This window comes from Dromaius novaehollandiae, chromosome 3 (assembly GCF_036370855.1).
Source record: "Dromaius novaehollandiae isolate bDroNov1 chromosome 3, bDroNov1.hap1, whole genome shotgun sequence".
NCBI lineage: Eukaryota > Metazoa > Chordata > Aves > Casuariiformes > Dromaiidae > Dromaius > Dromaius novaehollandiae.
The window spans coordinates 3371796-3389307 of NC_088100.1; the positions used below are offsets into that span (position 1 = coordinate 3371796).

General features: G+C 53.9%; 2 protein-coding genes across 2 annotated transcripts in view; both read right to left on the minus strand.

Moving 5' to 3' along the window:
• Positions 1 to 4442: 4442 nt before the first annotated feature.
• Positions 4443 to 8458, minus strand: SOX7 (SRY-box transcription factor 7). Its single transcript, XM_026101979.2, has 2 exons — positions 8015 to 8458; positions 4443 to 6524 (listed from the first exon to the last, which is right to left on the minus strand). The coding sequence occupies exons 1-2, from the start codon at positions 8235 to 8237 to the stop codon at positions 5635 to 5637; spliced, it is 1113 nt and encodes a 370-aa protein (XP_025957764.1). The 5' UTR covers positions 8238 to 8458; the 3' UTR covers positions 4443 to 5634.
• A 6449-nt stretch (positions 8459 to 14907) lies between these two features.
• Positions 14908 to 17512, minus strand: part of LOC112984282 (PIN2/TERF1-interacting telomerase inhibitor 1) — a 73367-nt gene continuing 70762 nt past the window's right edge. The window contains exon 7 of the mRNA XM_064508282.1: positions 14908 to 16942. Within this exon, the coding sequence (XP_064364352.1) occupies positions 16337 to 16942 (606 nt within the window). The 3' untranslated portion in view covers positions 14908 to 16336. The remainder of the gene's footprint in view (positions 16943 to 17512) is intronic.

Consider the following 17512-nt stretch of genomic DNA (forward strand, 5'->3'; position numbering starts at 1 on the left):
AGCAGGCTGACAACAGGGCGACTCCGGATTGAGGCCAAACCTGAGAGCGCAGAACCGAGCCTGCAATATCCAGCCCTGGGCTCATCTCGCCACCTCCCTCTGCCTTTACCCTGGGACCTTCCCACCGCAGCCCCGGAGGGGAGGGAGAGGCACCCGAGTCTGCTCAGACTGCCCACAGGTCTCCTGCCCAGGGGCTCCTGCAGCACCCTGCGCCTTTGCCCCTGTTTTCGCGTTCCCCGTGTTTACTCTGCTGCACGTAGCCCTGGGGGAGCCGTAGGATCGTACGGGGGGGAGAAGTTATTTTTCCTTGACACAAACAGCCAGGCCTTTCCTCGGCCCCTTTGCTCGAAACGTGGAGGTAGGACCTGGACTCATAACATCCGGCAGGAGGGGCTGGCCTTATCTGCCAGGAAACACTCAGCTCCGGATACATCCTCCCCTGCTCCCCGCACCAGAAGCGGCTCCCATTGGCAGTGCGGGCCAGGAAACCACTCAGCAGCTTGTCTCATTCCCTCCTCTGGAGGGACGGGAGGGAGGGCCTGATCCTGCCCTCCGAACGCCGAGGAAAGCGCTTGCCGGCAGGAGCAGATGCGGCTCCCCACGGGGTGCAGTGGGGTGGGGAACGGGATGGGGCAAGGAGACAACAAGGGAGAAGGTGCGCGTGCACGAGCAGAAGGCATTGCTGGGGGCAAAAGGGATTTTGGGGGGAGCTGGGGGTGTTCAGGGGCTCCTCTGGGCTCTGCCACTGATTTGCTGGGTGACCTCGGTCAAGTCTCTTCACCCCCTTCCCTGCCACCGTTTCTCTTCCCGGGTATTTGCATCCTACTGGAAGCCAAATTAGCAGCAGCATCTCGAGCCCTCCCACGGGATAAAGAGCCGTGGTGGAAGGGGCTGCACAAACGCTGGGTGAAAGTTCATGTCCCAACCTCTGGACCAAGCGGTCTCTCCCACCGCTTCCCCACCAGCCTGGACCCCGTCCCTCTGTCCCGGCGAGGGAAAGGGATGCTGTCTCCCTTCCCATCGCTCTGCCAGCCCTCCGCCTCCCAAGAACCTGCCCGTGGCAGTGGCCATCCCATCGTCAGCAAACGAGACAGCACCAAGCACCGGCCCAAGCGCACGGTCCTTGCTCTTGCTACACCCGATGATGCTCTCTGCAACAGGCAAATCCCAGGTTAAACCACCTCCTTCCAGGATTTTTTCCCCCCTCCTCCTGCCATCTCACTGCCAGGGTGATATGGGGTCAGACACTGGGGTGAAGAGGCCCTTGGGGACAAGCCACTCCCATCAGGGGTTAGAACAAAATTTTGGCTTTGCCACCCCCGGGGCTCAGCGCTGACGGAGAAAAGGCACCACCTGCTCCTTGGATTCAAAGGAAATCGCCCTTCCCAGGAGGGCCAAGGCATGACAACACGCGGCAGCGCCTGGCTGGCCCGGACCGCAGCACTATCCGGGAAGGTGACCTCATCCCCGCTCCCGAGGGCCAGCGCCACGACCCGGGCTCTGCGCCAGCCCTGCGGGGCCGGGGCCGGGGCCGAGGCCGGCCGGATGCGCGGGGACAGAGGGCTCGCGCCCTGGCCACCTCTTGGCCCGGAGAAATCCCGGCCTTGGCTGAATCTGGTGGGAGCCTGACCACGGCTCGAGGTCATTTCAGCCCATCCTGCAGCCCTGGTTTGATCTGCTGCGATTTTCCTGCTGGTTCCCAGCCCGTCTCGAGAGCGCAGCCCACAAACCACAGGACCCTCCAGCCTGTGCAGATACCACCTCGGGCTTGTGGTTTTGGGGCACTAAGGGGAAAGTGCTCCCAGGACCGATGCAGGATGAGCCCCACTGCAGCTGGAGATGTCCCCATGCCAATAAACCACCATGGTCACCGGTTATCCGACGGAGGACATCTGATTTTCAAGCCAAAAAGGCTCCTTCCCACCTCTGCTGGCTGCTTATTATTTTTTTGACAGCAGCATTTCTCTTCCCAGTTCCCTGCTAAGCTGGGGGTCCGGTGGGCCAGGTAGGGCACAGCTACCGTCCTCCTTGCCCCACTACCATCCCTGCGTGGAGAGCAATTTGGGGATGCCCCTGGAGTTTGCCCTTCTCATACTGTTCCTAAAGCACTGGATTTAAAATATATATATATATATAAATATATATATATATAAAAAATATATATATGTATATATATATAAAATGTATTCTGACTCGGACCAAGCTGAGGAGAAAGCAGCGCTGTTGCATGCTGGAGAAGGGTTGCCCAGCTCCACTGCCGAATCTCATCCCAGCTCCCAGTGTCCCGCCAGCCACTGGGAGGCGGGATCCGGCTGCTCCGGGCGCTGGGCGTGTTGCTGGATCCGGCTGGGAGCCCTGGCTCCCAGGGAGCCGCACCTCGCCTTGGCTTCGGCTCCAAACGCCCCGCGGGGCCCCGGCTCCCGGTTGGGGCCTGCAGCCCTTGCTGCCGTGCCGAGTGCAGGGTGACATGCTCCGGCCTCGCCTCGCGTGGCTCCGGTCCGGACAAGCGGGGACAGATCCCCCTCGCAGGAGGTGCCCGGGTTGCGGAGGGGAGGCTGAGGCGGTGCCTGGCGTGCAACGTGCCTCTGGGGCTTTCTGATGCCAGCGGGATGCTCTGGGGGTGGGATGCCTGTAAAAACACTTTTCCCCGGGAAATCAGACTCAAGGCTGCTGCCTGCCTTCCCCGCATGCGCAGCATGCCCCGTGGGTGCGAGTCATGCGGGGACTTTGGCATATCCATCCCCCAGCCGGGCTCAGCGCTTCGTGGGAACCTCCACACCACGGATTTCGGGTGTTGCAATCTCCCAGACCGAGCTGGGCTGGTGCCGACGGCGATTGCAGCCAGTGCTGGGGCAAGAGGATCCCATCGGAGGGTGCAAATGCAACGGTCAGAGTCCAGCACTGCACTGCCCTCGCTGCGGGGGCACTAGCAGATGCGCTCTCTCCTTCCTCCCTGGGGCAGTTTAAAGGGTTTTTGCTCCGCTCTCAGCTGGCAGGAGACTCCCTGCCATGGCCCTGCAGCCCACGCGGCCTTCGCGCTGGAGCGGCTGAGGAGCGCTCACACGTTCTGCCACGCAGGCTCCTCTAGCAAGGGGCTGGGACCAGACCTAACCATCACAGCTGCTGGGGTCCCTGTTGCTTTGGGTCTGCATATATGCAGCCATCTCCCCCCCACCCAGGCTACAGAACAGCTTTTAAAATCCCCTGTGGCGGAGGAGACACCCTCCTGCAGTGGCTCGGGTGCCGTGAGCATCCCTCGGCTCTGGGGCACCACCAGGGCTCGTGGATGGAGCAGGGGTAGGGAACAGCAGGACTTCTCCAATCCCACACCCACATGTTCCTGCATGAGCTGCTTAATGCCACTGGGCAGCCCTAGACTGAAAGGTAAAACGAGTCCAGCTCCACGGCACAGCTGAGCATCGATCGTGTCCCTGGCTCCAGCCCTGGGCGGCGGTGCTGGTCTGGCACCATGCAGGTGCAAAGGCCATCACAGTCCGGGAAACGCAAAAGCACCCATTTAACAGCAGGACCTACATAGGGACCCCAGCTGCCTCCCCAAATGGTCACCCAGCTTCCCACGTTTGGTGACCACAGGCTCCCGGAGTCAGAAATAAGTGATTTCTTTTCTGTGGAGGTAACTCAGACCTTTGGGTGGGCAGTAGGGTTGGGCAGCCTCCAGAGACCCCCTTCCAGCCAGCGCACGTGGACACTCATCACAAGGTGCCTTAGGAAACTCACGCCTTGGCTTTTTGTGGGCCAAGCAGGTTGGCTGGGAAGATACAGCTTTTGCAGTTGCACAGGGGTCAACGGCTGAGACTCAAGGGCTGCAGGGACAAAACTTAATCTACTGTCTGATAACATCAGGCTGTGAAGCTGGTCCACAAGCAGGACCACAAGAAGCTTTTCTCCAAGTATTTAGGAGGTCGGCTCTGTCCATGCAGCTCTTCGCTAGCTACGTCTGGAGGCACCACCTAGCACCCACCCACTCCCGGGCCACCGGCCTCCCAGCTCCCCGAATTTCCTCTGTTTCGCAAGACTCACGGCCTTGACCTGCATTTGCAGCACGGACCCTTCATGTGGTCCTGGCACCGCAAAGCGGTCTTAGAAGGTGCACCAGCACGTATGGTGGAAAACAGCCCTAACTGAGTAAAAAATCATGCTCTGGAGACTGACACTCTCCGCAAAACAAGCTACATCGTTTGTGTCCATGGACACACTAAAGGCGAACTCCGTATCAACCTCACGGCGTACATCCACGTCGTACCCAGCATTAAAAGGCCCCGTGACAAGATGACGAAAGCAGGACCCAGCCCATTAAAATGATTTGCTGCCCCTCAGACACACCGTGGAAAGTAAAGGTATGCTTGGCTCGTGCCTCCAGCCAGCTCGTCAGAAAGCAGTCCACAATTTGTAAAGATAACCACAGATCTTTTTTTATTAAAAAAAAAAAAAATGGAAGTAGAAAAGTTTGGCTGAAAATACGAACAAAAAAAAATAAAAAACAGCACTCACACAAGAAATGTTTCTCCTTTGAAAACTTTGTCAATAGCTACAGCAATTTAAATCATAAAACAATCATTGTATAAAAACATATTTATTTAAATTAAATATTTTATGCAAACTCGTATCCACACTCATTCAAAATGCATAGTGTCACACACAAAAAAGATAGAATGTATTAGCTTAAAACCTGTGAAGTTGTGTGTTGTTTTTTTTTAAGTATTATTTGCAATTATTATTAATACACGTTCAGGACTGAAACCAGAAAAAATCATAGCCACGCTACTAACTAATCATTACCAAGTGCCATACAGTAAACACTAAGATTAATCATGTCATATAACTGATTTAAAATAAAGCTTCATCTTTATGAAAAGAAAGAGAACTCTAGCAATACAAAATCCGAGGGGAAAAATAATGGAACGTATAAATCAATGTACAGCTTTATTACAAGCAATAATACGCTGGAGTTAGAGGAGGCATCGGGCCCTGCGTCTAAGCAGTAAGTGTTTGCCTTCAAATGGTGTTTGAGAAGAAATGTGTCTGCTACATTATCACCTCTTTTCCAAAGTGCTCATCCGAATAAATTTTCCCAGCCCGGGAGGGAGGCGGGGGGAGGCCGAGGCACAGACTGAAGCTGGTGGCGGTGCTGGTTTTAACGCAGCGGCGAGACGCGCTCGTCCCCGGACAGCCCCGATCCGCCGGTTCCTCGCGGGGAAGCTGCCGGCGGCCGCATCCCTCCTCCTCGCCCTGGTCCCTCCCCGCAGACACGGCTCCCCAGCGGGTCGCGCCACCAAACCTTCGCTTCTTCCCCCCATCGCTGCCCTTTTTCCGCCGGGTTTCGCCCGCGCCGAGGTTTCGGGGCAGGTACCCGCGGGATGCTGCCGCCCTCCTTCCCGGAGCGTCGCGGGTCGGGGAAGGGGAAGCAGCCGGAGGGCTCGGGGCAGCGCGTCCCCGCGTCGGAGCGGGCGACCCAACGCTCGACACCCGCCGACAGCCGAAACCCCTCGCCCAGGCCGCCGAGGAGACTCCGCGGCCCTTCCGGCACGGAGGCGGTGGCCCCCGCGGGCGGGCGACGTCCTCCCGGGGGATGTCCCCCGTAACGCTGCCGGGTCTTCCCGCCGGCCCGCCGGCCTAGGAGACGCTGTAGTTATTGTAATAGGTGGCCGTGGCGTCCGCCAGGACGGAGATGAGGCTGGTCTCGGAGGCGTGGGAGCCGCCGGCCGCCGGGGCCGCCGGCGCGTGTCCGTTGAGCAGCGCGCTGCCGTGGTCGGCGTGCCCGGGGGTGTTGAGATACTGGTCGAACTCGTCGCGGTCCATCTCCCCCAGGAGCTCGGCTTGGCTCAGCTGGTCCAGGCTGTCGAAGCTGTGGTGCTCGGGCGGCGGCGAGAGCTGGCCCAGGTGGGCATGGAGGTTTTGGGGGTGGACGGGGTGGAAAGCAGGCGTGTAGTAGCTGGGGGGAGGAGGAGGAGGGAGGGGAGGGCAGCTGGAGGCCGGGGGGATCATGCAGGCGCCGAGAGCGTGGTGGTTGCACGGGAGCGAGGTGGCCGCGTACTCCGGGGAGAAGGTGGCTCCGGCCAGGTGGGAGCGGTGATGCTCCTCGGGGCAGGGCGAGGAGAAGAAGCTCTGCTCGGGGTCGATGGCGTCCAAAGGAGACATCTCCGGCGGCGTGGGCAGCCCGTAGGGGTAGGTGTCCACGCTGGCATTGCTGCCGCCGCCCGCCGGGGCCTCCCGGTACCCCCGGGCGGGCGGCAGCCCCGGGCGAGGCGGGTACTCACCCGGCCCCTCTTTCTCGCCCGCCGCCCTGCCGCAGGGCCGCTTCTCCGGCACGGCGTTCTGGTCCCGCGCCAGGCTGCCCAGCAAAAAACCCGGGTCCACCCGCTTGCAGATCCGCTTGACCTGCTTCTTCCGCCGCGGCCGGTACTTGTAGTTGGGGTAATCTTGCATGTGCTTCACCCGCAGCCGTTCGGCCTCCTCCACGTAGGGCCGCTTCTGCGCGAGGCTCAGCGCCTTCCAGGATTTGCCTGCAACGGAGAAGGAAACTCCCCTGAGTGCCGGCGGTGGCGGCAGGAGGAAGGGGGCTGCCTCCCGGGACACCTAACCCGGGAGATCTCCGGCGGCTGGGACGGGGCCTCCTGCTCGCCGCATGGGGAGGACGCGGAGCGTGCAAACCCGGCAGGAGAACGAGACGGCGCCGGGACAGCGAAGAAGGGGAGGAGTGAAGCGTGAAGGCCAGGTCTCCATGCCACGGTAGGTCCACCTAACCCCCCCCCCCCATCCCAAGTCTCCAAAATGGGTCGGGACGTCCCTGGGCACGGCTGAGCCCTGCCACCACGGCGCTGCACCGCTCCGGGGTACCGGGGCAAAGCGATGCCGCTCTCCACTCCCCAAAAATACCCCAAATGCCCCCAACACACGCGATGGCCCCAGAGACGAGCCACGCCGGGGGTGTTTGTGTCCCACAGCGAGGGTATCCCAGGCTGTTTCCCAGGGCAGGAGCAGGGGGGGATAGGAGGACACAGAGCAATGCGTTTGATGCCCTCCCATAGCCAGAGACTGCAAAAATAACACTAACAAGCAGAGACGCTGCATGGAAAACCCAAACCACCAAAGAAAACACTGCAAAACTGTCCGGGGAAACACAAACTTTGGGCAAGAGAGCGGACAGTGAAGCTGTGTTGCAATGCAGGAAGGTCTTTCTCAGGCTGTTTGGGCTGGTTATTTCTCTTTTCCCTCTTGGTCTCATACAAGAAATTGGGAAGGAGGAAAAGTGGGAAGGAGTGGATGACGGGCAGGGAATAAGTCTATATTAAAAATGGATTGTGACTCCCCCAAAAAAACAGCAGAAGCCCCCCCTACCTGGCCATGCAAACTGGGGCAGGCTGGTGAGTTTTGGGGAGAAGTGGGTCAGCAAAGAGAGGCTGAGAAAATTTGGGGGTCCCTCCTTGCGCTGCTTCCTGGGGCTCCCAGACCCTGGCAGCCCAGAGGAGGCCAGATGGGCGCACGGTGTCTGCCCCAGGGCACCGGAGAGCGGCAGGGTCACAGCATAGGGTGCTGGGGTGCATGGGTGCATGCCCCCATGACTGGCACCCAGCGGGGTCTGCAGCCCAAGGGGTGGCAGGGTGGGTGCACGGGTGCCTGTACCCCCGGGTGTCAGACCTGGGCAGGCTTTGCACCCCGAGGGGTGGCCCAGTGGGTGCACGGAGCCAGGCTGCTTTCACACCCCGAGGGGTGGCCCGGGGCAAGGTTTGCACCCCGTGGGGTGGCCTGGTGGGTGCACGGCTGCCCACCCATGGGGCACGAACCTGGGCAGGCTTTGCACCCCATGGGGTGGCCTGATGGGTGCACGGGTCCCTGACTTGAGGCAAGGTTTGCAAGCCGTGGGGTGGCTGGGTGGGTGCGGGAGCCAGGCTGTGCATCCATGGGGTGGCCCGGTGGGTGCACGGGTGCCCACCCGCGGGGTGCCCCCCTTCCCCGTTTCCCCCCCCCCCCCCCCTCCTCCGCCGCTCCTCACCGAGCATCTTGCTGAGCTCCGCGTTGTGCAGGTCGGGGTTTTGCACGGCCAGGCGCTTCCTCTCGTCCTTCGCCCACACCATGAAGGCGTTCATGGGCCGGCGGATGCGGCTCTCGGCGCCCTTGTCCCCCGGCGGCGCCCGGGGGGGCGGCCCCGGCGGCAGCCCCTCGGCCGCCCCCTCCAGCCGCTCCGGCCAGGGGAAGGTGCCCAGCAGCGCGGCCATGGCCCGGCGCCCCCGGCGCGGCTCTGCCCGCTGCGCTGCCCTCGGGGGGTGCCCGCACAGCCGCCGCCCGCCGCCCGGCCCCGCCGTATTTATGAGCTCCTTGGAAAAAGCCTCCTCCAATGACACCGAAGGGACTCGCTGCTCCTCCTTGTTTGCAAACTCCCGAGCCCCGGCCAGGATGGCGCGGGGGAGAGAAAACTTCTCCCCGCCCCGCAGCCCCGGCGAGGCGCGGCCGGGGGGGGGGGGGGGGGGCAGCACCCCGAGAGCCGGCCCCCTCCGCCGGCCCCCTCCTTTTCCCCCCTTTTTCCTCTGTCTTTTTTCTTTTTTTTTCCTTTTTTTTTTTTCCTTTTTTTTTTGCCGAGCGCAGCCAAAGGGCGGCGAGGAGGGACACCCCCCCCCCCCCCGCACAGCCCGGCCTGCCACCCGCCTCCTCGCCCCCCCGGCTCCCAAAGGCCCTGAGGCTTCAAGGCAGCAGAGGGGGACGAGAGCGCCCAGATTTTATTTATTTATTTTTTTGGCACGGCGTAGCGCTGTCGGCGTGGCCCCGGGTCTAAAGAAAAAGGGAGAACAGCCCCCAAAAGAGGGTCTGGACCCTGCGGGGGTGCAGAGTGTCCAGCCGGACCCCGTCCCCGGCCTTTGCAAGCACCGGTGGGATGTTTGCAAGGGCCAAGGGAGGCGCAGGGGCATACACGGCGCTGGCCGGCGGGTGCCCCTTCTCACCCGGCTTTGCCCACCTGCGGGTTTTCGCACGTCCCATCATACGGGACCCATACGAGGACCTGTTGGCAGGTGGTTTTCCAGCCTGGTTCGGCTCCCGAGTGAGCTTCGCAGGGTGCCACGCAGAGCAGGGGAAGGGACTGGGGACGGCCGTGACGTCCCCAGTTGCTCCCAGTGCCTGGCTGCAGGGCACTGGGAGGTGGAGGGCCAGCGTGGCACCTTGCAGTCCTCTCCTTGCTGCGGCCTCGGTGGCATTTGATGCAGACCTCCCCCCTGCTCCGTTTTGCAAAGCCACCCCAGCCCGGCTGGGATGCAAACGCCGTGGTCAGGCCGGGCTATTTCCCGGGAACCAGCGCCAACCCCCCTGCTTTGGGCAGGAAAACCGCCCCCAGGAAGCCTCCCCGCAGCCAGGGATGGGATGAAGGATCTCCAGGGAGCTTCGGGGGCCCAGGAACCCACTGGCAGTCCCCTCCGCTTGTCCCCGCTGGCCCCGCGACGCGTAAAGCTGCTCGAGTCCTTTACGACCGGCCGGCGCAGGGCGGCTCCGAGCGATCGCGGATTTCCCATCCGGGCTGCCAGAAAGCCGTCGGGACAGGGCCCGGCGCGGGGAGGCGTTTCCTCGGGACGGAGCGAGCCGCAGCGGCCTGGCGCCTGCAAGAGCAGCGGGCGGGGGGGAATAAGCAAAAGGGGGGTGTTTGCGCAGGGTGGGCAGCGACGGTGCACGTGTCTGGGTGTTCCTGTTGACTCTGGTCAGGTTACAGGTGATGGCGAGCGCGGTGTGTAAATGCAAGCGCTGCGGGTCGGGATCTGCCCGGGTTTCCTGGTCTCTCCTGCTCCTTTTGCCCGCTGCTGATGGGGCTTTTGCCGGGTGCTCGCGGCGATTCGGGGGCTCGGAGCCGTGCAAGCGCGCCTGAACCCCGCCGCGGGGGGCCGATAGCTGCAACTGCCCCTTTTCCGAGCTTTTCTCCGGGACCGACTTAAAAAACGAGCAGAAACAACAACATTTTCCAAAGGAACTGATTAAATCTATTAAGCTATTTACAAGTGGGCTCGATCAGAGCGGCGTTATCTGGGAATACAACAGGAAGGCAACTTCTCTTAAATCTCCAAGGCGCGGGAGATTTCCTGAGCTCGGGACAGATTTATAAACCCTTTACACACACGTACATGCAGCCCGGCACATAGCGATGGGCGTTTTGGAGCCGCAGCGCTCCGGGATTTGGGAAGCGAGTCCCTGTCCTCACTGCGGCTCCCGTCTCGCGATGCCTCCAACCGCCTCCCAAACAGGTCTCCCGGGTGCTTTTTGCAAAAAGGGGTCACTGCAGGGGTTGTCGGCGGGGATTTCATCCCTCTCCAGCTCCCTTTGGATTTTGCCGGGCGACGGTCAGGTTTTGCACGGAAACCTGCGGATCCGGCTGGCCGGAAGAGCCGGGTTTGGGGTAGCAGAGTTGGGGCTTCAGTTTGACTCCAGAGAGGGACATTGCCCCGGCCTTGGTGGCAGGGCCAAGCTGAAGGCCCTGGTTTCCATCCTCTTGGAAAGCCAAGGGAAGAAAGTCCATAAGATCCTTCTTTTTTTCCCAGTTTCCCTTTGATAGGTATTGAAGTGCACCAGAAGACCAGACCATCAGGATGCACTAGGCCTGTGTGTAATTATTATTATAAAAATACCACCCCTATACCAGAGGCCCTGGAGGCCGGAAAATTGTTGGGAGTAGTGTAATATATCACCTTATAGCGGGAAAAAAATGATTAATTCCAGTCAAGCCCTGTTACACGATGTATGGTAGCGATTCCACCCCGCAGCATGTTTCCAAGGTGCCTTTTGCAGGGTGGGATGGGAAGTCTGGGAGATGCTAAAGCACCAAGCTGGGATGCAGGAGCCCAGTGTCGAGCTCCCGTCTCGGCTGCAGATACCGTGAAGCTTTCGGAGCCAAAAACTCTCCCGGTTTTCCCGGTCCTTGCAATTCCCTTCGCGTCGGGGGGCTAACATCGCGGGGGGATCGCAGGGGCAAACTCACGTGCATTTCAAACTTGCTGAGATGCACGCTGGGACTCCTAGACGGTCACCAGACAAAGTAAGTAATATGAAATATTACTCACTCTGGATTTTCTCCCACTCGCCAAGGCAGCACCTTCCTAGAGGCCCCCGCGCCGTGTTTGGAGTGCTCTAATGCAAACAATAATAAACACTTTTCCCCCCCCCCCCTCCTTTAGCACCTGGCATTCTGATTGCATTAGTAAGATGGGTTTCATTCTGCACCCTACTTAAAATGCTGGTTAAACCTGTCCTGTAGCAAGCTCCGCATTACATAAAGGCAGCTGGGGCCATGTGAAAATGCCACCTTTTAATTGCGACCGTATCGGGGTAATTAGCGGCGGTCTGGAAAACTCATCTTTGCTTTTTATGCTTACCTTTGGTGATTCTGGCGTAACGCTTACCTGTATCTGGGGCACGGGAAGAAGCAGAGCTCTCCCAGGGCTTGGAGAGCAGGGAAATTACTGCTGAAGCTACACGCTACAATAGACGGAGCAGACAAAGGGTGGAAGAAAGCTTTGTTCTCCCCATTTCACGGATGGGGACCAGGGGCAGTAACTCCTGTGGGGTCACGCAGAGAATCCAGCTTTCCCGCTGCGCAGGGAAGTCCGTCCTCGCTCTAAAAACATCCCCTAAATGACTTTTGGGGTGGATCTGACACACGGCATTTTTACGCAGCTTGCAAACAGCAAGCCTGTTTTCATGGTGACCCCCCCCCCCCAACACTTAAGGACATTAAAATGCGTGAGAAACTGCAAAATCCTAAATTAGCTCAATATTCACATGTTCCTTAATTATTGATGGAGCCCTCGTCTCCCAGGGGCGGTTTTTGCAGAGGCAGTGGGGGGTCCCGCAGCAGCGCTGTCTCCGCGCAGGGCAGCTCCCAGCTGCTTTGCCGCTGCCGACCCTGCCCCGGGTCCCCCACGCCTTCCCCACGGACCGCCACCGGCATCGCATTCATTTGCCAGCAGAAGAAACCAGAGCTTTCCCCTCATGCACCCCGCGGTGAGAAACGAAGGCAAAAAAAGATTATGCTAAACTCTTCAGCGCACACGCAGTCATGATGCTGGGTATTTCTTGTGTTACTCCTTTTTTTAAAATGCGGTTTTGTTTTTAACAGCTCCCAAATGAAGGAGATTTTATTTGGTTAAAGGCGACTGGCAGATTTTCCCTCTTTCACTTTAAAATTTGCAAAGAAAAAACCCCAAAAGGGATTAAGATCAAAAAAAAAAAAAAAAAGAAAAAAATCTTTGAGTGACTCAGAAGCAGAATTTTTAACTTCCGACTTGCTGAAAAATTGAGTTGCAATTTGGAATTGGGACAAGCTTCCCGCTCCTGCCACCCCGAATGTTTTCTACCACATTCACCTGTCCCACATCACTAAAAGTTTCATTTCTGCGGAATGGGCGCAGAGACGGCGGTCTGGGTTATTGCCCAGGCGCTTCGTGAGCACTGATCCTTCCTTGGGGTTCCTCAGCCACCGACACTGTGCAAACAAGATTTGCAGCCCTTACCATAACAAACCTCGGAGCGCCTGGGACTGGGGAGAAATTAAGCAAAAGGCTGCTTTCGGTGCTTGCAATCCGCATGCTGTTTGAGGACACACTATTATAAGATCTTTTTTTAAGATAGGCGGGATGCTATGCAGTGTTTCCAATTGACTTTGTCTGGTTTTCCTCTCTTCTTGCAGCTTCCTTCCTCCTCTTAGTGCTGGCAGGTTTGGAGGTTTCATGACGTAAATTGGGCCTTTTGAAGGTGGATGCTTTGGGAACTTCAATCTTGTGTGTTTAAACAAGAGAAAATTGGTTAATTACATCGGTGCATGCAGTTAATTTTCTTTGCTGTGAGCATCTTATTTGAAAGCAGCCAGCACCAGAACTATCTTCTTGCTTAAAGGGAAACCGTGTTGATTGAAAAAGACACCGAACTGGATGGATCCCCAAGTACACTTCCTAAAATTCACAACATAGCTGCGTTTTGGATAGCATCTAATGGACTAAAATCCCCAAAGAAGTAAGGCTACGAGGTTCTGAGCACAAATCTTAATGGGTTGTCTTGAAACTTGATAGTACCGGCTATCTTTGCTTTGAAATAACCCATGACCAGTATAAAGCAAGAAAGCTAGTAAGTCTTGGAAAGAAATCCAAGGAATGGTGTTTAGTGATTCGGGGTCTCGCCCAGCACCCCCCAACACAATCTCCCATCCTTGGCTCCAAGGAAGGCTCTGAAGAGTAAGACACTGGTAAGATCAAAATAAGCATATAAAAGCCTATAAGGCTCATGCAGAATTTGGTCTGATGCTGGCAGCAGACGACCATCATCTGCATAAGGCCCCAAATGTGTAAAAACAAATTCGCTTCTACATCACTGGCGTTTGGGATTACTAAAACACGTTAGTGTCTGATGCTGCTTGTGCATCGCTCTCAATTTGGAAGCAAAGGCAGACTGGTGACTATCATTTTGCTCTGTTTCTAGGTAATTTCACTTGGAGGTACATTAACTTTGTGCTTCGAAGTATGGGTACGATGTGCAAATATATAACAAAAGACCCTGCTGTTTAAAAGTCCTATTTTCACAGAAATAAAACCAAATCATTTCTTTGCGTTTACGTTCTGCTAATTTCACCACTGGGGTAATGACGTAATTCAAGTTTGGTTAAAACTGGACTCACATCCCACTATAAACAAAACATAATGTATTGCTTTGAAATCATCCACTTCGCTACATAATATCTGCTAAGAACTTTTTGTCAAATAATGCAAAATTTGTTGATTACTAACATACGAAGAGACGAGCAGCTAAGAAAATCATTTTCTCCAAATTTTAGTCCGTTATACTTTTTTTTTTCCTGCAACCCATACTCTGTATATGTTATTTCTCTTTGAGCTAGATATCACAGGCACATTAAAATAAATAAAATCACACATTTCCTGGGTCAAAGAGAAATTCACACTTCTTCCTGCACAAGTAGAGAATCTTCTATTTGTATCTGAAAGTTAAATCTGAACCAGATTTAAATCTTAGGTGTACCATGCTTGACTGCAGTAACTCCGTAAATTTAAAGATTTATTCCTGTTTTTATACTTTCTGTGACTAACACTGGAATCTGGCCAAACACTTTCCATAAGAATTAGCACTTAGAAACTCACAGAAGATTAATACAGCGAACAAACAAACAAGCCCAGTTTTGTTTGGAGAGCAAAACCTATTCCTTTACTAGCACCTTTTTAACTTTAAATCCCACAAAGACTGTAAAGTTTAGCAGCCTAGGAGTTAAAATAATATTGCAAACAGTTTGCTTTTGGGCTCTTACTGACAAGCAAAAATCCTAATTTGTGGTGACCAAGAAACTGCAGGGGTTGCTTTGAAGGAGACCCATAATATTAGGATGCTTCCATGAAACATGAAAAATTATTCTGCTGCCTTCTTCCACCAAGAAGATTTTTTTCACCTCAAGCACGGAGTTTATTCAGAACTGTATAGCAGCCTCACGGTGTTAAGTGATATATTGTTTAAGGAAGCCTGGGAACAAGCCCAGCCATAGCACCATCATGATGGCTAATATTTGTACAGGACTGAAAAGCAAATGCTACAAGGGTTTAAAAACACTAGCAGGCCAGTGTGCAACATGCAGAAAGGCGTCTTGGGCTCTCTTATAATAGCGTAAAACCACAGTAATTTCGCTGGAATAAGCTGCATGCCTTGAGGGAAGAAAGCTGCATTTCACACCAAGATGTCTTAGAAAAGTGAAAAGTCCAGTTAAGCTGCAGCTAAAACACCTGAAGCATGTGGACTGTGTGTTGCCGACTATGTTTCTCCCTGTGGGCAATAAAGACAGCTTAAAGAAATTTGTTCAATGTTACGTCTGCACCTTAATGGTGTTTTTCAAGCCGTGTTAAGCAACTGAGGCAACACAGATAAAAAAAAAACATTTTATTTAGCAAAACAGGACAATGGGATGTTTTAGATTTACAGCGATGAAACACAGCCAGGCCCAAAGTCAGCAATGAACAGTTAATGGATTTAAATTCTGGTCAGCTACCCTGGATTACGCCATGATAACCAGTTGGTCTTCAGGGTTGTGCTTTCAAATTTCTGTGGCCAAGGCAAGATCAGAACCAGACTTGAGGATGGCGACTGCGTCTTCCCATTACATGACTTCACTCGTCTCTTCTGGCAACTTATAGCTGGGTAAGATGAAAATGCCAAAATGCATCTTTACTTTTTAAATCCGTATGTAAAACTGCTTAGGTGAGTGCTGAGTTCCAGCATTACTTATTTCCTGGTCTGCTGTTAGAAACAGGCTCTAATTTGGTTATAAATTTAAGTTGCAATGTTTCAGTGAGCAAATGGCAATATTAATGCATCTGACCAGCTTTTAAAATCTATTTGGCCTCCCAATTTCACAAAAAAGCTTCCTCCATCCAAGGCAATGTTTTGAAGGCCAGATCCATCAGTGAAGGTACCATGAATGTTGCCTGGGAACCAGATTTAGATATGGCTAATGAAGACACAGCTCCTATGGCTCTGTTGCAAAGTTACACTAGCTTGACAATAGTTAACTACTGGCTAGGGAAGAAAGGGAGTTATTTTGTTTCATTCTTTAGTACTGACACTCAGGCATAATCCTTTAATTAGACTAAGTATTTTGGGAAGAAACAATGTCTGTTTTATATATAAAAGGAAAACAATGAAAAAAATACATACAACTTTGCAAAACCTCTCCTGTTTCCACAAGCAGAGCTGGGCTATCACAAGTGGAAAGAACGGTGGCTTTAAGAATAAAGGCAGTAGTAGCATGACTTTCTTTCTCCCTGGATTGAGAAAAATGCAGTCAGTGTGATGCCGTGGATAGCAATTTACTGGCTCACACAATTATAACCTAAAAAGGCCTTTTACACAGCAGTTAAAACCAGGTTTGATTTTGCTTACTGTCATGTTACATGAACGGAGTCACACCAGAGTGAGTCTGGGCTGAAGGCAGCACAGGGTCTGCTGTGTTAAAACATAGCTCTTGCAAAGTCAGTAAGGGGGAACAGTTGGCCGTACTTCAAGAGACAAAGCTTAACTGTTTTTACCAAGTTTGCTCTGCAGACATGCAAACATCTTGGCCCTGTGCGTGGAGACCTTTTTAACACGGCTCTGATGTTCACATTGGCCTGTCACCGTGTTCTCGCCCCCTTGAAAGAACTATATTTAAACACAATCTGTGGTTTCAGCTTGACACCGAGCAGCACGCTCAAGACAGAGTTACAACCTGACATCTGGCTGGTGTGTTTACATCGGCTTCTTGTCCAACACGATAAAGTTCAAATTATCTCAAAGTCACAGCTTGACTGTTAAATGGTTAAATCTGCTTGCAGTGTTTCTTTTTCTTTCTCTGCGTTTCTACAATATATTCATCTGTCTCCTCTTTCTGCCTTTTGTGTTTCTTCTTATGGCGCTTCTTTTGCTTTGCCTCAGAGTCTTTTATGTTGCACTCTTCCTCATCAGATATTCCCATATAAATTTCTCCACTGCCCATATTTTCATAACAACTAATGCTTTCTTCTTCGTGTTGATCTTTTTGTTTTCTTTTCTTTTTTCCTCGGTGACATTCCTTGTTTGGAGCATCCAGTTCCTCTCCATTCAAGCTACCTATCTTACGTTGTTCCACTTCTGGTTTCTCATTATGCTCTGTATTCTCTGCCTCCTCCCTCTTCTGCTTCTTCTTTTTCTTTTTGGCTTTGGTTTTCAGTTCTTCTGAAGGCTCTAAGGCTTCATCTGCTGTTGGACAAGAATTGTCTAACTTTGTTTCGGTTTCATTTTGGGATGCCTTCAATTTTGCCATGCGCTCGGCAAAATATTCCTGTACGGTGAGAACACTCTTCACTGTGTTGGCACCTTCTGCAGGCTCACATAGCCAGGGGTCTCTCTGCTTCTCTTCCTGAGACTCAGAATTGGCGATGTCCTCCTGCAGAGGAGCAAAACAAAGAGGAGCAGGAGTGAGAGTCACAATTAACACCTTTAAACATAAGGTTATCTCTTTGCATGCTCACAAGAAAAGTATTTCAAAAACAAATGCTACTTTGAAAATTAATATAAGTATAGATTTTGGCAGAATTTGAGAGGCAGCCCTTAATGCAAAAGATAGTGTAAGTTTAGGAAGAAGAAAAGGTGGCAAGGTGGAAGGCAAAGAGAGAATATAGTATGGTACTTTAGGACAGAGAAGGGGATTTGATTCTCTGTTGTTCAGAATTTCTTACTGTTTACCTGCACTTGTGCAAGTCATGCAGATTATGTATAATAATATCAAACTCAGTGTATTATATCCACTTTGCAAGGGCACATGTCTCTACAAGATATAAAACAACCTGGGAAATAATACAGCATGATCTATTAGCCTGTGGCATAAGGGAAATCCCATGCCTGAAATACCTCTACAGCAAAGTGCAGGAACTTAAGATATGCAGAACAATCCAGCATTGATGCATCTCCTCCGTCTTATCTGATCTTTAGAAATATTTGTTTCATAGCTGGTTCA